This window comes from Cervus elaphus, chromosome 11 (genome assembly GCF_910594005.1).
Source record: "Cervus elaphus chromosome 11, mCerEla1.1, whole genome shotgun sequence".
Lineage (NCBI taxonomy): Eukaryota > Metazoa > Chordata > Mammalia > Artiodactyla > Cervidae > Cervus > Cervus elaphus.
Window position 1 is genome coordinate 1,551,871 of NC_057825.1, and position 18,341 is coordinate 1,570,211.

At 60.4% G+C, this 18,341-nt stretch overlaps 1 protein-coding gene and 1 long non-coding RNA gene across 2 annotated transcripts in view; one reads left to right on the forward strand and one right to left on the reverse strand.

Moving 5' to 3' along the window:
• OLFM1 (olfactomedin 1) overlaps positions 1–9,862 on the reverse strand; it is a 37,913-nt gene extending 28,051 nt beyond the window's left edge. The window contains exon 1 of the mRNA XM_043916482.1: positions 9,427–9,862. Within this exon, the coding sequence (XP_043772417.1) occupies positions 9,427–9,492 (66 nt within the window). The 5' untranslated portion in view covers positions 9,493–9,862. The remainder of the gene's footprint in view (positions 1–9,426) is intronic.
• A 5,816-nt stretch (positions 9,863–15,678) lies between these two features.
• Positions 15,679–17,488, forward strand: LOC122703457. Its single transcript, XR_006343492.1, has 2 exons — positions 15,679–15,737; positions 15,881–17,488. It is a non-coding gene; the product is annotated as an uncharacterized LOC122703457 (long non-coding RNA).
• The last annotated feature ends 853 nt before the right edge of the window (positions 17,489–18,341 follow it).

Genomic DNA, 18,341 nt, shown 5'->3' on the forward strand with positions numbered 1-18,341 from the left:
CTCCGAGGGGACCCTCAGTGGAGCAACTGATGCGTGGGCATGGGACCAAGCTGGGATTTGACGCCCCCAGACACCCCCGCCGCCTCTCCTAAGAGCTGCTTTTGGCTAAAGACCACCCACAGGAGATGCCGTTGGTACAGACATATGAATACGGAGGAAGTACTGCTGGATGTGAAAACAACTCCCAGCACCCAGGGCTGTTCTAGGAAGGTGAGCGCCAAACGTGCAGACACAGAGAATTAAAAAAAAAAAAAACCTCTTCTGATCTTGAAGAACTTCTGATCTGATTTCATGGCAGTAGTGTCCCAGGGGATTTACAATGGGAACTCTAAATTAGAAGAGAGCCAGCCTGGCTGGGCTGTTCAGCGGAGGAAATGAAATCCAGGTCATTTGCACCGGTGGAGCCAAGTCCTGCTCCCAAGACCTGCTGGGACTAGACACCCCCAGGGCTGAGGGGCCAGCTCCCAGCTCCCCCGGCAGGGGCTCTCCCAGATGCTCCAGAGGGCTGACAATTAGGGCCAGCCTGGAGACTTGAAACCCCCTTATCATATTTCTCCTGAGCCTGCAGTCCTGAAGGGGAGCCTGCATCCCCATAAGGCATGGCTGACAGGAGGCCTTTAAAAAGCTTTGGGTTACTCACACCTGCTTGTCAAATGCGGGCTGCACCTTGGAATTCCTGCAACTCCCAGGGAACTAAGCTGGTCCCCCGGAGCTCAGAGCATTGAGAGGGACAGGAGGAAAGCTGACTCACACCCACCGGACGCCCTTAAATCCTCGCCATCATCTCATCACTATAGAGAATCGAATAGACGCACTGTTCCCGCCTCCCCTCCCAGGTGCAGTGTGTGGACAGCACTGGGGTGTGTGGTGGACACAGCCGGCCCCCCCAGCTGGGACCCCGTACCCCGCTGCTCTGACCCACACCTGTGCTTCTGTAACTGACGGCGTGTGGCTCTAACCACTGGGAGGTTCAAGGCAGGTCACTTCCATCTAATCCCCCACCCAAGTCCTCTCCAGTGTCCAGGATCTGTGATTCAGTAGGAGAGACGACTGCTTTTAATGCATTTGGAAAGGGTCATGTGAGAAGCCTCAGCAAGTGTAATTTGATTTAGAAACTACACAGCATTTCCAAAAGCACACTGTGGCTTGTTGAAGGATAGAGGCATATGGATTAAAGGCTCCATGGCACTGGCCAACACCGAGTGTTCTTTACAAGGAAACAAAACCCCAGTTCCCACACGGCTTTCCTTGGAGCCAGGGCTCACTTACATTCGCAGCCCTCAATAGCCATCTTTGGACTAACGGAACGGATACCGCACCCCAGACACCCTTACATTAAGTGAGTCACTCGCAGAATCCTTACAGATGCCCTCGGGATGGTGCCAAGGCAGCCCGGCTTTACAGAGGAGGTGTTTGGGGCTTAGAAAGATGACAAGACCTGCCCAAGGTCACGTGAGGAGCCCCTCTCCCAAGACCAGGCTCAAAGACACGGTCCACCTCCGCCCCTCAGATGTCACGGTGTTTGGGGCCATCTGAGACCACCAGCTGGGTGGCTGGTGAACCTGGTGAACAGCGGACATTTCCTGCTCACAGTTCTGGAGCCGGATGTCTGAGATCAAGGCTCCGCATGGTCACGGTCCAGTGTGGGCCCGCCTCCCTGCGTCCTCGCGTGGCGGGAGGGGTGAGGGGCTCTCTGGAGCTTGTCAGGAGGGGCCGATCCCATTCAGGAGGGCAGAGCAACTCCTGAAGTCCCCATCTCCTTGTGCCATCACCTCTGGGGGTGAGGATCTCAACATACGCAATGTGGTGGGCGGTGGGGGGGACACGGTCATTCAGACTGTAGCCCGAGCCACGTGAGGTCTCTCGAGGTGCAGGAGTACCGTGTCTTCGTGGCCACAGATACCTGCCAATTGTGCCATTCCGCGGGCATGACGCCCGCCATTCCTGCCAGAGCATGGCTGGGCTCCGGTCAGCTAAGCCCGAGGGAGGGCGGGGAGCTCTCCTCCCCTTCCCCGATCCCTGCGGGGCCTCGGGCTGGGTCATCTGTCCTCAAGCCAGCCCGTCCCAGCCTTGACCTTGGTGGGCTCCGTGCAGAGGCACCAGCAGATGGGAAACAAGGATTCCCGGGCCTCCCGGCTCTGCAGGCGGGGACCAGCATTACATAACCCTGGATGTGCCCTCCCACCTCGAGCCTGTCCTCCTTACGAGGGGCGGACGGCAGGTGGGGTCCCGATGCAGACAGAGTCCCCCCAACGACCGCGGGGCGAGGGAGCGGGTCAGGGAGGCGCCTCTGATCACCTCCCTTCCACGGACAGGAAACAGGCCCACCGGGCTCGTGGACACTTACGGGGGCGGGGCCAGCCTCCCGCGCTCCAAGGCAGACCCCAGAGGACAGAGTGCAGGCCTATCTGCTGCTTAAGAACATCCGTATTTCCGTCAGCTATTTGCGTGTGGCTGGGGGTGGGGGCGTGGAGGAGGGGGAGAGAGAGAGAAGGGGAGAGAGATGAGAGAAAGGGGGAGGGAAGGGAGGGGACAGCGGGGTGGCAGAGCCTCCCTGCCTTCGTCCTTCCTTCCTCGGAGCTCTGGGGGCGGGAGGACCTGGCCTTCTGCTGCTGGAGGAGGCCACCCTCCCAGCAGCCGTGGGAGACCCCCATGGGGGACCACCACGGACCGTCCTTCCTCCGCTGCCTGCTCAAGCCTGCGTTCCGTCTCTACCGTCAGGACACACAGCTTCAGACCCCAAGACGGGGGCCGGCCGCCTCCCCAAGGGCGAGCGCCCTGCCGCCGCGGGGCTGTCCCGGGAGGCGCCCCCCGACTGCCGCCCCATCTGCCCGCAGAGCTGGCCACCCACAGCCTCTGCTCCCGCTCGGGAAAGTCCCACACTCCTTACAGCCCCGTCGCCTCAGACCATCCGCCCAGACGGGGACGGGAAGCCACGGCCCCACCCTGTCTGAGGCACCCCAGCAGAAGTGGTGCCTGGTCCCGGGAGAGGCCCCGAGAGGGACGGGGGTGCTCAGAGGGCGCCCGGGGTCGGGGCTGGGCTCCGGGGCCGTGGATGCCTCTGAGTCCTCCTTCCCAGGCAAGGGGCCCCGTCACACCTAGTGGAGGGCGGTCTGGCTTCTGTCAAGTAAGTAACTGACCCTGGCGTGAATTAGGTGATGTCATGAAGACGTCTGAGAGGCAACCCTGGGGTCTGGGCTGGGAACGCAGGAAACACCCCGGAATGTAACACCCGCTTGGAGCAGAGGACTCCGTGCAGGCGGATTCCAGAGGCTTCCACGCGTGGCCACTCCCGGGAGCACACGCTCCGCTCTGCACCCCTCACCGGCATCTCAGTCTGACCACAGTCCCTGCCAGCGGAGCCCGGATTTGGCCTCAGAAATCGCAGCCCCTCTGCTGATGGGTGGAGTTGGCCTGAGAAGTCCCTCGAGCTGTCTACGGGGGGACTCAGCCAGCGCCCCCTCCCCAGGGGCCACGTGCCACTGACCCCACCCGTGCAGAGTCGCAGGCGAGATTCAGGGGCTGCTGGGGTGGGGCGGGGTGGGGTGGAGCGGGGCCACGCCCGCCCATCTCAGAGCCGAAGTGTTTACAATCCTAACCCTAACCCTAACCCTTTCTCGGGGTCCCGCTGTGCTGTCAGAAATGTAAGCGGCACGCGGAGTGAAGAGTTGGGTCATCTGTAATGTTTACGGTCACACCTCTGTTCTTTCTTTGACCTTCAGTCCCTCAAAGCGTCACGTGAAGCCAGTGGGGGTGACCTTCCCAGAGCCCCCGTGAGGGCTGGGTGCACCTGGGGACGTCTGCGCTGGGAGGTCTAAGCTCCCGGAGGGTGTGCTCACTATGCTACGTGGACCGAACGCCCTAGACGAGCATCTCCAAGGTGAGAGCTCCCCCGAGACAGAGCCTGGGGCTTTGGCAGCTCCCCCCTCTGCCCGGACCTCCTCGGCCGAGATGCTTCTTACTCAGCCCCCCTCACTGGCGTCTGCTTTTAAGCGCTGTGGGCTGAACGTCAGGAACATGCAGGCCAAGACTCCCCTGCTAAGGCCTGGGCAAGGAGACGGGGGAGGCCGCGTCTTCTAGACGTTGCCATTGCCCACTGTCACCAGGCATTTGTCCTGGGGTTTAACTGGGTGCAGGAGAAGGGGGGCCCTGTTAGCAAGGAGGAGCCCGCGTCCTGCGGCTGTGCTGTGAAAGTGAAAAGTGAAAGTCGCTCACTCGTGTCCGACTCTTTGTGACCCCATGGACCACACAGTCCATGGAATTCTCCAGGCCAGAATACTGGACTGGGCAGCCTTTCCCTTCTCCAGGGGATCTTCCCAGCCCAGGGATTGAGCCCAGGTCTCCCGCATTACAGGCAGATTCTTTACCAGCTGAGCCACCGGGGAAGTGCTGTCTTCCCCCCAAATTACAGATCGTGCCAAACGTAACAAACGGTGTAACGGGGTGTAGGGGGCGGTTCGGAGATTCAGAGGGGACGTCGGCTAGAAGGGCTGTGTCCTACTTCTTGCTTCCGGGAGCTCAGTCCCTGGGCAGATGCTCGCAGACTCGGGCGGTGCAGAGCTGCCTGCGTGAAGCCTCCCCCTGGGCAGGAGAGAGCCGAGGTGATGACCAGTGCTCCCTCGAAGGCGCCCTCCCCGTCCCGGGATGAAGGGCTTGCCGGCTCTCTCCAGATCAGGGGCAGGAAGCAGCTGACCCCCAGGGGCCCCCCTTCACAAAGCTCCAGGTCCAGAGCGGGCTGAGCACTGGGCCACACAGTCAGAGCCCCAGCCAAACCCTCTTCCAAAGGCCACGCGAGCTGGCGTGACGGCCCCCGGCGGCCCCTTCCTTCCTGGCTCTCAGCGATGCTATCTTTGTGTTTCTCTCTCAACAAGAACACGAACTTGGGTGTCAGGCAGGCCTGGGCTGCATCCAGGGTCTGTCACTTCCGTGCTGGGCCACTGGGCAGGTGACTTACCACCCACCACCTGGCCTCGGCCTCCTCGTCTGGAGACTGAGGACAGGAGCCCAGGGTGCTGGGGTGGCTTCTATCTGACCCAGATTAGGCTCCCGTGGTGGGGAGGGGCCGACACTCGGGGACACACAGAAATACTAACCCTCATGGTTGGTTTCCTCCGTAGTGCCTAAGCGCCTGGCCAAGTTTCTGATGTGCAGTCATCTGAGAACGTGAAGACCTGCACCTCCTGGTGCAGTTTCTCCCCCGTTACCCGAGCCGCCGTGGGAGGGGCCTCAGGCTGCTGCTCTGGGGGTGAAGAGTGTCTGAGGGGCGCCCCCAGAGCCGAGACCAGCCCCTGTCCCCACTGCCCCGCCTGCAGTCACGTGCATCTAATTCAGTTTAGCCAGTAATTAGTTTTGTATGACTTTACACCAGGTGTTAATACTGATTACAGGGCCCGATAACTCTGGTAGTAAATACAACCCAAGGCAGAACAGCACCTTTCTTTCAACCGGGGAGGCTAGAGGCGGTGGGACGAGGGGCACGTTGCTTTCAGAGAGGAAAGCACCCTGGTCCACTCCCTGGACCACTAACACCCCAGCACCAGTGGACCAAAGAGCCGGCGGAGGCGAGGGCCCGGGGCGGACGGACAGGACGTCAGTGGGATCACCGAGCCCCCGCTCCGATTCAAGCAGGTGACAGAATCCATGCTTCTGTCTGAATGGACGCTTTATTCTTATTTGGTTTGTTCAGGGCGGTGGGTTGGGGTCTCCGCTCTGGCTGAATCTGAGGGGACGAGAACAGGTTTGAAGAGAGAGGGTGCTGAGGGGTCGGCTCCAGGCCGGCCCCGCTGTGACACCTGCCTGTCGGCTCACGGACCCATCCCCCACCCCACCCCCAGGGACCACTCACACCTCTTCTCGGACGCTGAGATCTGTACGCAGCTCCCCAGGCTCCGGACAAGCATCACCAGTCACTCCCTAAAGCCTGGGGCCCCGAGGGCCCGGGGGCCCTGTGCTCCCTCACAGCTGGAAGCCCCACCCCAAGGGGCTGGGGTCGGGGTCTGTCATTCCAAAAGGCCACGCCCGGCCTGGGGACGAATGAAAAGGGGTCCACTTCACCCCTGAGATAAAGCTAATCCCTCGAAGCCCCTTTGCTGAGCACCGAGGTTCTGGGCCCTCCTGCGTGCTGTGGCCTGCGTGTGCAGCCCCCGCCTGCCCACCTGTTCCTCCCCATCTTCCTGCCCCGGCTCGGCAGGTGCAAATGGCGCCCCTTCCCCAAAGCACCCTCGGCTCCCTCCACTCCGATCCCAGAGTCCTCGGGCCTCTCGAACAAGCCGGCGCGGCAGCGTCTCAGTCCCCCCACTAAGCACCGTGGCCTGCGTGCCAGACGGCCAGGCCTGGACTCAGCATCGCCAACCCAGGTGTGCTGGAGTTGAGCCTGACCAGCTGGTATCTGAGAGCTGCGTTGGCAGGAAAGGAGGGCAGGGCCGGAGTGGGGTTGGCAGGGGGGACCAGGCTTCATGCTTTTCCTTTTAAAAGGGTGCACACTCAGGCTGAAGCTCAGAGCCCTTCTCAAGGTCACCAGGGTGCCTGGTGGGGCCAGGAGCGGAGGGGCAGCTGGGCCCAGGGTCACTGTCAAGAGCTGCCATCCCCTTTCGGGCCATCTCACACAGGGGGCCACGTGCTTCTTGCAAGGGAAGGTGAGCTGGGCTGGGGTGGGCAGGGCGCCTCCTCCGAGACGCAGGTCCAGTTCTGCTTTCTGCTGGGAAGCTCTGATGGTGCTTCTCCAGGAGCTGGAGACGCCAGCCTCTTCCTAAAAACTACAGCATGGGACCCAGTCAAGCGTCTTTCCGTCTGGGGACAGTTCATCTGGGCCCACGAGCCTGGCGCGTAGTAGGCCATCGATCACTCGCTGGCGTTTGAGTGGCTCATCGTAAGCCCGCTGTTGGGAGAACAGATGGCCCGGCCATGTGCGCTCCCCCCGCCCCCCGCCCGTCTGCCTGAATCCTTCAAGCGGCGCCCGTGAAGCGCAGGTGACACCCTCACGGTTCTGACTTGTTCCCATTCGGACAGGCCCTAATCCACAAACACAGCGGCCCTGGAACCTTGTGTCCACGTTCTTTGGAAGGGCCCTGAGACAGAGGGTGGGGCTGTGGAGTCAGCTTACTTGAAGCGGGAGAGGAAGAGGGTGGGGCTGTGGAGTCAGCTTACTTGAAGCGGGAGAGGAAGAGGGTGGGGGGAGATGGAGCCCACCCAGGCCTGTCACCCCTGCCCTGCCCTCCTTGTCCCGAAGCCCAGAGGTGATTCACTCATCACACGTGGAGGGACCATCACTCCAGGTGGTGTGGCTTCCCAGAGTCGGATCCCTTTGGGATCAAGAAAGCAAGGGTCTTGGGTAGGGGTGGCCCCAGGAGCTCTCAGATTCACAGCAGCCCTGTACCTGTAACCCCCCAAACCCAGGCCCCGCCTTAGAGGTCTGACAAAGGAGAGGCGCCTGGCCTGACCCCAGAGAAGCCCCCTGGGTGGGACCAGGGCAGCCGGGATCTCTGGAGCCGGTGGCTAAGCCAGCCACCCTCTGACTGCTTCACAGACGTGGACCAGTTAGAGCGATCTCTGCCAGTTGGCTCGACTCTAAAATCCCACTACCATTAGGGATACTAGGCTTCCGATGGAAGATTCTCAGAGCACAGACTCAGGCAGGCCGGGAGGGTAGGGCCCTGCCTCTCGGCTGTGTAGAGGGAGGCGTTCCCTTGAGGGATCCTACAGTTCCCTTTGCGAACAGGAACCTTTCAAAGAAAACAACATCATTTCCATTCCCGGCCCAGGGGGCCTCGGGGAGCTGACCAGGGTCCTGAAGGGATGGTGTGGCTGCCGCTGTGAGTGCAGGGGCTGGCCACACTCGGACGTCCAGCGCCGACAGCGTGAACGGGCGAGGGCTCGCACCACCCAGACAAAGCTTCCAACCCAAGCTAGACCAAAAGTTTCTTCCAAGAACAGGGGATCTTTAAAAAGACAGAGAAGTGAACCTCTGGAGGAGGGCTGGGAATGGAGACTCAGGGAGCCTGGAGGTGAGGAGGTCAGTAGGGCTTGGAGGGCCCGAGGGTGGTCACGTCCAGGGCACCCAGACCCGCCGTCTCCTCCCCGAGATGTCTGAATCAGGCCCATGCCTCCTGGCTCCTTTTTACCGTGTGTGCCCGTGTGTGCGGAGTGGGAGCGTGTGTGAGCGTGGGCACGTGCATTCATACAGTGTCCACTCACACAGCCCGAGTCTGCCCCTCGGCCAGGCCTTCCCCGCAGCCAAGAAAACTCTCCCGGAGACGGGTGGGCCCTCTCCAGGGTGCCCGGCTGATTGCCTGCGTGGCACCAGCAGGGTCTCCCAGCACAGTGGGACGACAGACCCTCCTGGGCTGGGGCTGGGGCCGCACGCACTTCCCGCAGAGCCAGGCAGCCGGCAAGCGCTTCCCGGCGAACACAAGGGACGCTTATTCCAGAGCCTTCTCTCCTGTGATCCACCTCTCACCCTCTCTCCTCTCTTTTGTTTCCTTTTATTCTGGGAGGGAGGGAGGTGCAGAGGGAGTGGGGAAGAGAGGAGGGCTGGGGGCAGCTGGCGCCTGGGGCCAAGCTCCTGGGAGCACCCCCCCCCCACCTCCCGGACTCGCAGCTGCAGAGGGCATCTCCCGGCTCAGACCGTGGCACAGAGGCGCCGTGGAGAGGGCATTTTAATGTCACTCTGAGCGGCCTGGCTCCCGAAGCTGGCAGCCTCTTGCCAACACCCTGGTGCCAAAGCGACACCCCAGCCCGGCGCGCCAGCCCCGCCGGCTCTCAAATGCATTTTAAAATGGAGAATACCAGCCGGAGACAGGCTCGCTACTGATACATTGTTCAGGGGCGGCAAGTCCACTTAAAATGCCCAGCGGTCCCCACACACGCTCGCCACTCGCTTCATGCCGCGCATGTGGCCACAGCCTCCCCCCCAAACCTCCACATGGAAACCACAAGGCACCCCAGCCTCAGACACGCGGCCTGCCCCCTCCCGGGTCTGGTCTCCCCCGCACCATGCCCACCGCCAGCTCGGAGCCCCAAGGGCAGCAACTGTAGCCAGGGGCAGGGATGCAGGGGCGGGAGTTGGGTCACATCCACCTCCGAGCGCGCCGGCGGCTCCGACCGCCTGCTCGGTCTTCCTCCGGGATGACAATGGGCGCCAAACGGCCCCCTCCGCCGCCCTTTGAACTTCTCAGTAGGGAGTGGGCAGCCAGGGCGTCCAGGAGGAAGGGCTCGGGGCTGACGGTCCTGGGGGACAGAGCAGCAGTCTGGGGTCAGCCTGCACCCCTTCCTGCATCCCAGGTGCAGCTGGTCCCCTCCCCAACCCCGCGGCCGCGCGCCCGGGCCGGGGGGCGCCGGGCTGTGCGGAGCGGCTCCCCGACTTTGCCCGGCCCCGGGCCGGGAGGGCGCCTCGCACGCAGGGAGGAAAATGGCGTTGGATGCACGTACTTGGGTGAGTTCGGTGCCCATCAGGATGAGGAACAGGAGGCTGAGGAGCTTCCGGGCCGGTTGCATGTCTCGCGGCCGCCTCCGACGTCCTGGCGTGCGGGGAGCCCTGGGTGCTTGGCGGCCGGCGGCTGCGTGGACGCGGACGCGCTCCCGGTCTGCGGGCTCCGCGGCGGCGCCCGGCCGTGTCCCCGCGCCTTCAGCACCCGGAGCAGGCGGCGCGCGGGGTCTGCTGCGCGGAGCCTCCGCTCTGCATCTCCGGCGCGTCGAGCGGCTCCGCGGTCGCCGGGCGGGGCGGGCCGCCCCTCCGCCCCTCCTCGGCCCCTCCTCCTGACGGCCCCGCGCCCGCAGAGCTCGGGCGCGCGGCTGGGCGGCCCGGGTGCCAAAAGTTTGCGGGGAAGGGGCGGGGGCGGGGAGGCGCAGGGGGGACCCGCGCGCCACGCTCACGCGCGGTGGTGGGGAGGGCGGCGGCGGGGAAGCCGGGACAGGATGTGACATCAAGCAGGCGGGGGAAATTTAACTGGGAGGGAAAACTCCATCCTGGCTGGCCGGGCGGCGTGGCTCCAGGCCCCTGGCCTCTGGGATCCGGGCCCCCCTGCCCTCAAAGAGTGAACGCAGAGCAGGGAGGGGCGCAGACCGAGGATGGAAAGGCTGGCCATCTCCCGGAGGTGTCCTTGGAGGCCACGCTTGGGTGAGATAAACTGAGGCTGCGAGCCGGGAGGGGTGATGGGGGAGAGCTGAGGGGGATGGACCCAGAGCTGGAAGGCAGGTCACCGGTGCTCCTGGCGGGTCTCCTTCTGTCCTCTGGGGTGCCTAGCAAGAGAGCCGAGAGGGAGCAGATGTCGCCTGCAGGGGCTTCTGCCCCAGGTGGGCCTCTTGGGTGAGGGTCTGTGCTTGTGTTCCTGGTTCGTGTGCATACATGGGCGTGTGCGTCTGCACTGGGTGTGTGCACGTGTGTTCAGATGGAAACAGACCCAACTCTGCCTACCCGGGATGCCTTCGCTGAACCAGGCGCCTAGGAGAGTTCGGTGGGCCGGCAGACCCCGAGCCCGGCCCGCTGTCTTACCCAGAGGCCTGGACTTGCCCCTCCAGCTGTGAGGCGATGCGCTTTCCTCCTTGCCCCTCCCTGTGTGAGCCCCACACTCTCCTTTCGCGGGCATTCCCAGCCCAGATCCAAGCCTTAGACCCCACAGTCTCCATTATATGCCCCATTTGAGGGGAGAAGTCCTTAGGCACCACTGTTTTCTGAGCAGCTACGCTGGTAATAGGTGTTAAGAAACCTCCCTCTTATCTGTTTCTCAGTGTTTAGTCTTCGGAAAGTAAACTCTGTGAAGGAAACATCTAACAGCTGATAATCACAATGCAGGCGTAAGGGGTGGGGTGGTCCAGGCCTCTTCCATCACAGGTGGGGAAGCTGGAGCCGGGGGGCGTAACCCACATGGGATCTCCAGAGCAGGAGGCCCCAGAGCAAGGCTGCTGATGTCTTTCAGCCACTCCGTCGTGTCCATCTTTTTGCGACCCCACACACTGCAACACGCTAGGCTCCCCTGTCCTTCACTCTCTCTTGAGTTGGCTCAGACTCACGTCCACTGAGTCAGCGATGCTATCTCACATCTCATCCTCCATCGTCCCCTTCTCCTCCTGCCTTCAGTCTTTCCCAGCATCAGGGTCTTCTCCAATGAGTTGACTCTTCACGTCAGGTGGCCAAAGTATTGGAGCTTCAGCTTCAGCATCAGTCCTTCCAATGAGTATTCAGAGTTGATCTCCTTTAGGATGGACTGGTTTGATCTTGCAGTCCACAGGACTCTTTAAGAGTCTTCTCCAGCACCACAGTTTGAAAGTATCCACTCCTTAGTGCTCAGCCCTCTCTATGGTCCCACTCTCACATCCGTATCTGACTCCTGGAAAAACCACAGCTTTGACTACATGGACCTTTGTCTGCAAGGTCATGTTGCAAATCAAGGCATGCGTGCGTGCCACGTTGCTTCACTTATGTCTGACTCTTTGTGACTCCATGGACTGTAGCCCACCAGGTTCCTCTGTCCATGGAATTCTCTAAGCAAGAATACTGGAGTGGAAATATATATTTTACTATATTCAATCTTTACAGTTAAAATGATAATGTGATATACCAAAACCATTGGATTGTATACTCTAAGTGGGTGAATTGTATGGTTTGTGAATTTTATCTTAAGAAAGTTGTTTTAAAAAGTTACACAGACTCATTATTTTTATTGCTTGTGAAGTTAACATACAAAGAAGAACTAGCAGGAGAGACAAAAGCCCGCTGCCCACAACAGGCGGTGTTGGGGCCAGGTGGGGGTGATGGAGATGGTTTCCTGGGCGTGCAGAGGAAGACCCGGGAAGAAGTGTTGGGTCTTGTCCCCTAAAACCAAATCTGACTTCTGGCCGTGGGGGTCACCCTTCCGTGCCCACCTGTTCTTCGGGGGCATCAATGAGGTGGTCCCTGCCTGCCAGCTGCGAACAGTGAGGGAGCTGCAGCCGCAGGAAATGGCCAGGAAGTGCCAGGCACACAGGCTGGAGGCCGAGGACAGATGAGCAGAGCTGATGTCACCCCCACGCGCTTTGCAACCTGGAAATCCTAGCTTGTCCTTGAACCCGACAGAGGCTGGGAAGACGAAGTCAAACTCAAATGTCGCTAACTAAAAGCTCGTTTGTCTTCACGGCATGAGCTGCGATCTCTGGAAGAACCCTGTGATTGGAGGAAGGAGGCGTCTCTGCATCTCAGGGCTCAGTTTGCGTCACCAGGGATTATCATGTTCTTATTCACTCCTGCCAACCAAGTCCCCTAATAGTCGGGCCTTGTTCTGGTCAGCGCCCATCCCGGTGCCCCCAGCAGCCCCTCCTCAGTTCTCTGCTCCCGACCACTGCTTTGGGGTTGGCCAAAGCTGGGGTGCAAGGTGGCCACGGCCCGGGGCGTGGCCACACCTCTCTGCTGACCAGTGTAGATTCCAGTCTTCTCACCCAGCGACTTTCCGCCCGGCAGACCGCGAAGCCCCCAGAGCAGCGGCTCCAGGTGGAATCAGGCTGGGGCTCCGTCTGTGTGTCCGGCAGCCGGAGCAGCCTCTTGCCCCTTTGTGCCAGCCCTGAGCCCCTTCAGCTGGTGCAGCGGGTCCCGGTCACCCCCTCTCCTGCCGTCCGTCCTGATGGAACTCGGGCCTGAGCTCGGGAGGAACCGACTTCCTGCCGAGACTCCTCAGGACGCCGCCAAATCAATCGATGGGCCTCGCGCTCCTTTAAGACAGGCCTCCTGCTCCCTCCGCCAGGCTCCTTAGAAGGTGACAGAGCGGTTGCCTAGGCGACAGCACTGCCTCTCCCCGCTCCTCCATGCAAATTTCCTAGCAAGTGGGGCCCAGCCCACGCGAGCTGTCCAGCCTCCGTGCTCAGAGCTGTGGGCTGCCCGCTGCCCCTTCTTCCAGGCACAGCACCCAGTCCCCCCCTCCCCAGACCTTCACCCTCCCTTCTCAGCCTCCCTGGGTACCCACTGTCCTTGTTGAACTGACCCTCACGGATGGCAGGTATTGACCGGGACCCACTGCGTGACAGGCCTGGCCAGACGGAGCTGGTCTCCGGCTGCAGGCACTAGCAGGCACTCACCGGTCATGGGCTCAGCCACGGACCGGGCGGCTGGCTTCTAATCTTGGGAAGTCATCTGGGCAGGGGAGTTGGCCGGTCCTGGATGCGGGGAAGTGTCAGGGTGGAAGTGGGGAGCACGCAGATGACCCCGTCCTCATCCCTGCGGTGCACCCAGCTGTGCCGAGGGCTGATACAGCTTCTCTCAGGAAGCCCCAGGCCTGTGGGAGGCGACGGTCACGCTGCCGCTGACCATCCAGGAGCCGAGGGCTGCAGCCCCGGCTACGCCCCCCACTCCCACCTCCCCTCCCCTCTGCCCAGCTGGGCTTCCGGAACCATCCTTGGCGCCACTCTCGGTTCTCAGCCCCCAGCCGTTCCCATCCTGCCTGCTCCCAAACGGCTCCCGGGACGCTCGGATGGTTCCCGTGAATTCATGGCCTCCCCCCAAGGACGCCTGGCGCTCCCAGGGGTCCTGCCTCAGCCCCTCCCCAGCTCGGACCCTCCCAGCTGCCGTCACCGGCGTGGTCCCCTCCTCACACGGCCTGCGCAGCATGGGGCTCCCACCTGGAGGTGTCGGTCTGCCCCCAGCCCCGCCCTGCCCCCCGCCATTCCCACGGCCGGAAGGGTGGCTGTCTGCTCCCGCTTATTAAGCGTGCCCTTTCCCTTTCTTCCCTCCCGCATCGCCCCACCTCCCGGTCCCCCGCACAGAAACAGGCTCTTTGCTCCCCGTGTCCACGGCTCTCCTCCTGGTCTCTCTGGCCCCCAGCTCAGGCCGCCAAACCCAGCTGCTGAAGGAGGGCCTTCATCTCACGTGGAGACGTCAGCGGCACTCCAGTGCGGTGATGCCCCCTCCCTGGAGCCCGCCCTCCCTCCGGACCCGCAGCCCACTCCCCACGGTCCTCCCCGTCTTCCTGCCTCCCGAGGGTCTCTGCCGGTGCTTCCTCCAGGCCACGGCAGTGACCACACGTCTGTGACCCCGCAGACTCTTCCCTGAACCCCGGACTGGGAGCCGGCTCCCAGGCCGACAGCTCCCCGGCGGCTTATTCTTAGTGGCCCTGACACAGCTCCGTGGCCCCGAGCATCCCAGCCCAGAGTCGCCCGTTCCCAGGAGCAGCAGCCGCCCCCCTTTCCTGCCGCTCATTCTAACTCACCGGGAGTGATGCCGGCCTCCCTCCGGAGGCTTCAGGGTCCTTCCTGGCTTCCAGTTGCTGGTGGTCTGGCAACTGAGCTCCTTGGCTTGTAGCCGCGTCATCTCCGAGGCCCACGTCCTCAAACTCTCTGCTCCGCCTTCACCTCCCCTTCCCCACTGTGGCTGTGAATCTCTCCTGGCTCCCTCCTTCAGGGACACTTGAGGTTGCATCGAGGGCCACCTGGATAATCCAGAATGGTCTCCCCACAGCGACATCCTTACCTTGATCCCAGTTCCAAAGACACCTTTTCCGTATGAGGGAACGTTGGCAGGGATGGTTAGGGCGTGGATGTCTTTTAGACTGTCATTGTTCAGCCTAGGGCAGGGACAGAAAACAAGGAAATAGAAAGCTGGGTAAATATTGCCTGTGGTGGGTGCTGTGGGGGTAAGTAAGGGCCAGGAGGCTCTGGGGAGGGCCTTTGGGAGGGAGGCGGCCAGGCAAGCCCCCTGAGGAGCCCGTGGGGCGGGAGGCAGCATCCCGTGGTGACTTTGGGGGAGGGGAGAGACGTTGGGCCTGGGCAGAGGGAGCGGGGACTGGAGATGGACCGCAGGGGCGGGAGCTGGCAGGACCGTGCCCGCCGCGGTGGCGCTTTTAGAATCTGTTCTCGTGACGGGGCGGCCAGGCTTGGGGAAGGGAGGTGACCGGGTCTGGGTGCATTTGGAGAGCTCTGCCTCCCTATGGAGAATGGAGGCGGGTCGGGGTCAAAGTGGGACTTGCCCTGGGCTGGCTGAAGGATCGCGCGCGCGCTCACTGGGCTTGGCTGAAGGGGGCGCGTAAGGCGTGGATGGAGGCATGGATGGACGGGACCTGCTGACCGCTGGGTGTGGGGCTGGGGAGTCAAGCATGGTTAGGAAGCTGGCTTGGGGCTCTGGGTGGGAACTGGGCTTTCCCGGCAGGGGAGATGTGGAGAGAGTGGGTAGGGCAGTCAGGGGCTCTGGGTGAGAGGCCTGGGAGGAGATGCTGGGTGTGGGGCGCGGGCACGCTGAGTCGGAGGCTGGGGGTGCTGCCCAGGGTCTGCTGGGCTCTATGAGCAGAGGGATCAGAGGGGACCGGGCTGCCAGGACAGGCAGAGGGAGCCGGTGTGAAGCCATGTGGGCGGTCGCCTCCCCGAGGCCAGGGCGCGCCGCTCACTGCCGCTGTGGGGTTGCCCCTGCTTCTCACCTGACCATCCTGCCCAGCTCCCCAGCCCGGGGCCTGGCTGGCTCCTGTGGAGGAGTTTCCACCCTGATAGCCCACCCCGCGCCCAGCTTTCCTCCTGGTCAGAGAAGGGGGGGATGGTGCCGTTGTTAAAGCCGCTGTGCTTCACCGCACTGGGGCCGCGTGCATTGAAGTGTGTTTTCACTGTATCTTTATCAGTCCTGGGTGCTCATTGGAAGGACTGATGCTGAAGCTGAAACTCCAATACTTTGGCCATCTGATGTGAAGAAGTGACTCATTGGAAAAGGCCCTGATGCTGGGAAACATTGAAGGCAGGAGGAGAAGGGGACGACAGAGGATGAGATGGTGGATGGCATCACTGACTCGATGGATGTGAGTTTGGGTAAACTCTGGGAGTTGGTGATGGACAGGGAGGCCTGGCGTGCTGCAGTCCATGGGGTGACAGAGTCAGACACGACTGAGCGACTGACCTGAGCTGAACTGATGTTTAAGCCGCGCTCCTTCCGCCTTTTCAGAGGGAGGAAACCGAGTCCGCAGACGCCCGGCGCAGCCCCAGGTGCCCGCAGAGCTGCCCTGCGCGGCTCAGCCCCCGACCCTCTCGTCCCCCATGCTGCTCTGCTGGGATCGGGTCAGCACCGCCCTGCACCCCCTCTGAGCACGGCGACCTCCTTCCCAACTCCACCCTTGCGTCCAGGAGCCTTCAGAGACACAAGGGGGCCCGAGAGCTCCCACTCGCCCAGCAGTGAGCGCGGGCCAGATGGGGCGACACGCTGTGTTCTGCCTCCTGCTGTGGCCTCATTTCACATGTGGGGAGACTGAGGCAGGAAACGGGGGGTCACTGCCTCAAACCCGGGACCCCAGGATCCAGAGTTGGCCCCCCCCGGCGGCTCCCCCCTCCACGTGGGGCCACACTCAGCCCCGCGTCCACGTCTGTAGAGACACACTCAGACACACTCTCAAATCTGCAGCTCCACCTGATTGTCTGGCTCCCCTGGGTGCAATTCGAGAACAAAGATGGCAAAGGAAGCAAACACGCCAGCGAAGCTCGTAGTTTAGAGAAAAGGCAAAATGAAATAAGGCACATCCGCTTCCGTGGGCTCCCGTTAGCGTTTTGTCAGCAACGACAAGCAAACGAGACAGTCTGAAAGTCAGTCCCCGACCTGCCGTTCAGGGAAGATCTCCCCAAGGGAACCTCTGGGCCATGGCCATGCGTGGAGACCAAGCGGGTAACTAACTGCTTGACCTCTGGGACCGCTCCCAAAAGCCTTTGTTTCTCGTAAGAAAGCAGGGCTGCCAGAAGCCCTGGTGGGAACTGAGACACAACCGCGGTGCTTTCGGGGCTTGCGAGGTGCTGGCCCCAGCGAAGGGCCCATCAGGGGCTTCCAGGGGCCGTCTGTCTCCTGAGTGACAGATCCACGGCACCAGCATCACCTTTCCTCTTGGGGCTTGCCCGGAGGGCACGGGCTTGGAGGCGTGGGGGACGGGCCGCAGACCCTGAGCCCCAGGGTGAGGGCCGCTGGTCCGTGCTCCTGTGCGGATAGCGCAAGCGACTATCCCACCCCCAAGGAGAGACTGGACGCTTCCTTTCAGGTCTGCACGCGCTGACTTCTGTTTCCATCTGCAATGACTAGACCCTCAGGAAGTGGTGCAGAGGGGCCGTGAGAGCAGGAATCCTCGCCTCATTCCCAGTCTTACGGGGATGACGTTTCCCACCATTGAGCATGACATTAGCTTAGATTTCACATACTCACCCTGTGTTGCTCTATCTGAGGTCCCTGAGAGTTGTTATGATTGGATCTTTAATTTTGTCAAATGCTTTTTTCCTGTATCTATTACAATGATCCTGTGAGTGTTGTTCTTTATTCTGTTAATATGGTAAATTACGTTGATTGATTTTTGAGTGCTAAACCATCCTTGTATTTTGAGATAAACCTTGCTTAATTGTAATGCATTGTCCTTGTTAAATGTTGCTAGATTTCCTGAGTTGCTTATATTTTATTAAGGACTTTCTTGTCCACAATCATGAGAAATATTGGTTCACAGTTTTGTTTTTTTTTTTTTCAATGCGGTTGTCTGTTTTTATTTCAGAATTATGCTGGCCTCATAAAGCAAGTTGAAAAGTTTTCCCTCTTCTTGTGTTATCTGAAAGGATTAGTGTAAATTTGATGTTACATCTTTTTGAAAGTTTGATAGAATTCACCAGTGAAACCTTCAGGGCCTGGAATTTTCCTGGTGGGAAGGTTTGTTTGTTTTTATTTTAAAAAAACTAATTTTAAAACATAACTATAGAAATATTCAAATTTTCCCCTTGATCTAGTATAAATCTGGGTAAGCAGTATTTCTGGAGGAATTTGACCTTTAACCAAAGTTGTTGGATTTGTCAGCATAAATTTCCTCATGACATTCCTTGTTTTGCAATATTCATTCATTCTATTTGTTTATTTGGCTGCACCTGGCCTCACTGGCAGCACGTGGGTCTCCGTTGTACCACCGAAGCGTGTGAACTCTTAGCTGGGGCACGTGGGGTCTAGTTCCCCAACAGGGATCAAACCTGGGCCCCCAGAACCGGGGGTGTGGAGTGCTAGCCAGTGGACCACCAGGGAAGTCCCATGATATTCTTTCATTAATTTTTAATGTTATTTAATTTATTAGCATAAAGTTACTCATACTGTCTTCTTCTTATCTTTTTAAGATCTGAAATAGCACCTATTCTTTTAACCCTGATATTGATGATCTGTGTTTTTTTTCTCATTTTAAGGGGTTAGCCTTACTAGAGTTTTGTCAGTTGTTTGATCTTCTTGGAGAATCAGCTTTTGGTTATTAACTGCCCCTATTTTTTGTTGGTTTCTTGTTTCCTTGATTTCTTTCCTTGTCTTTGCCTTTTCTCCCTTTTGTTTATCTGGGTTGATTTTGCTCTTCTTTTGGTTTGAGGTAGACCCTTAGGTCACTGACTGCAGTCTTTATTCACGTCTGTTA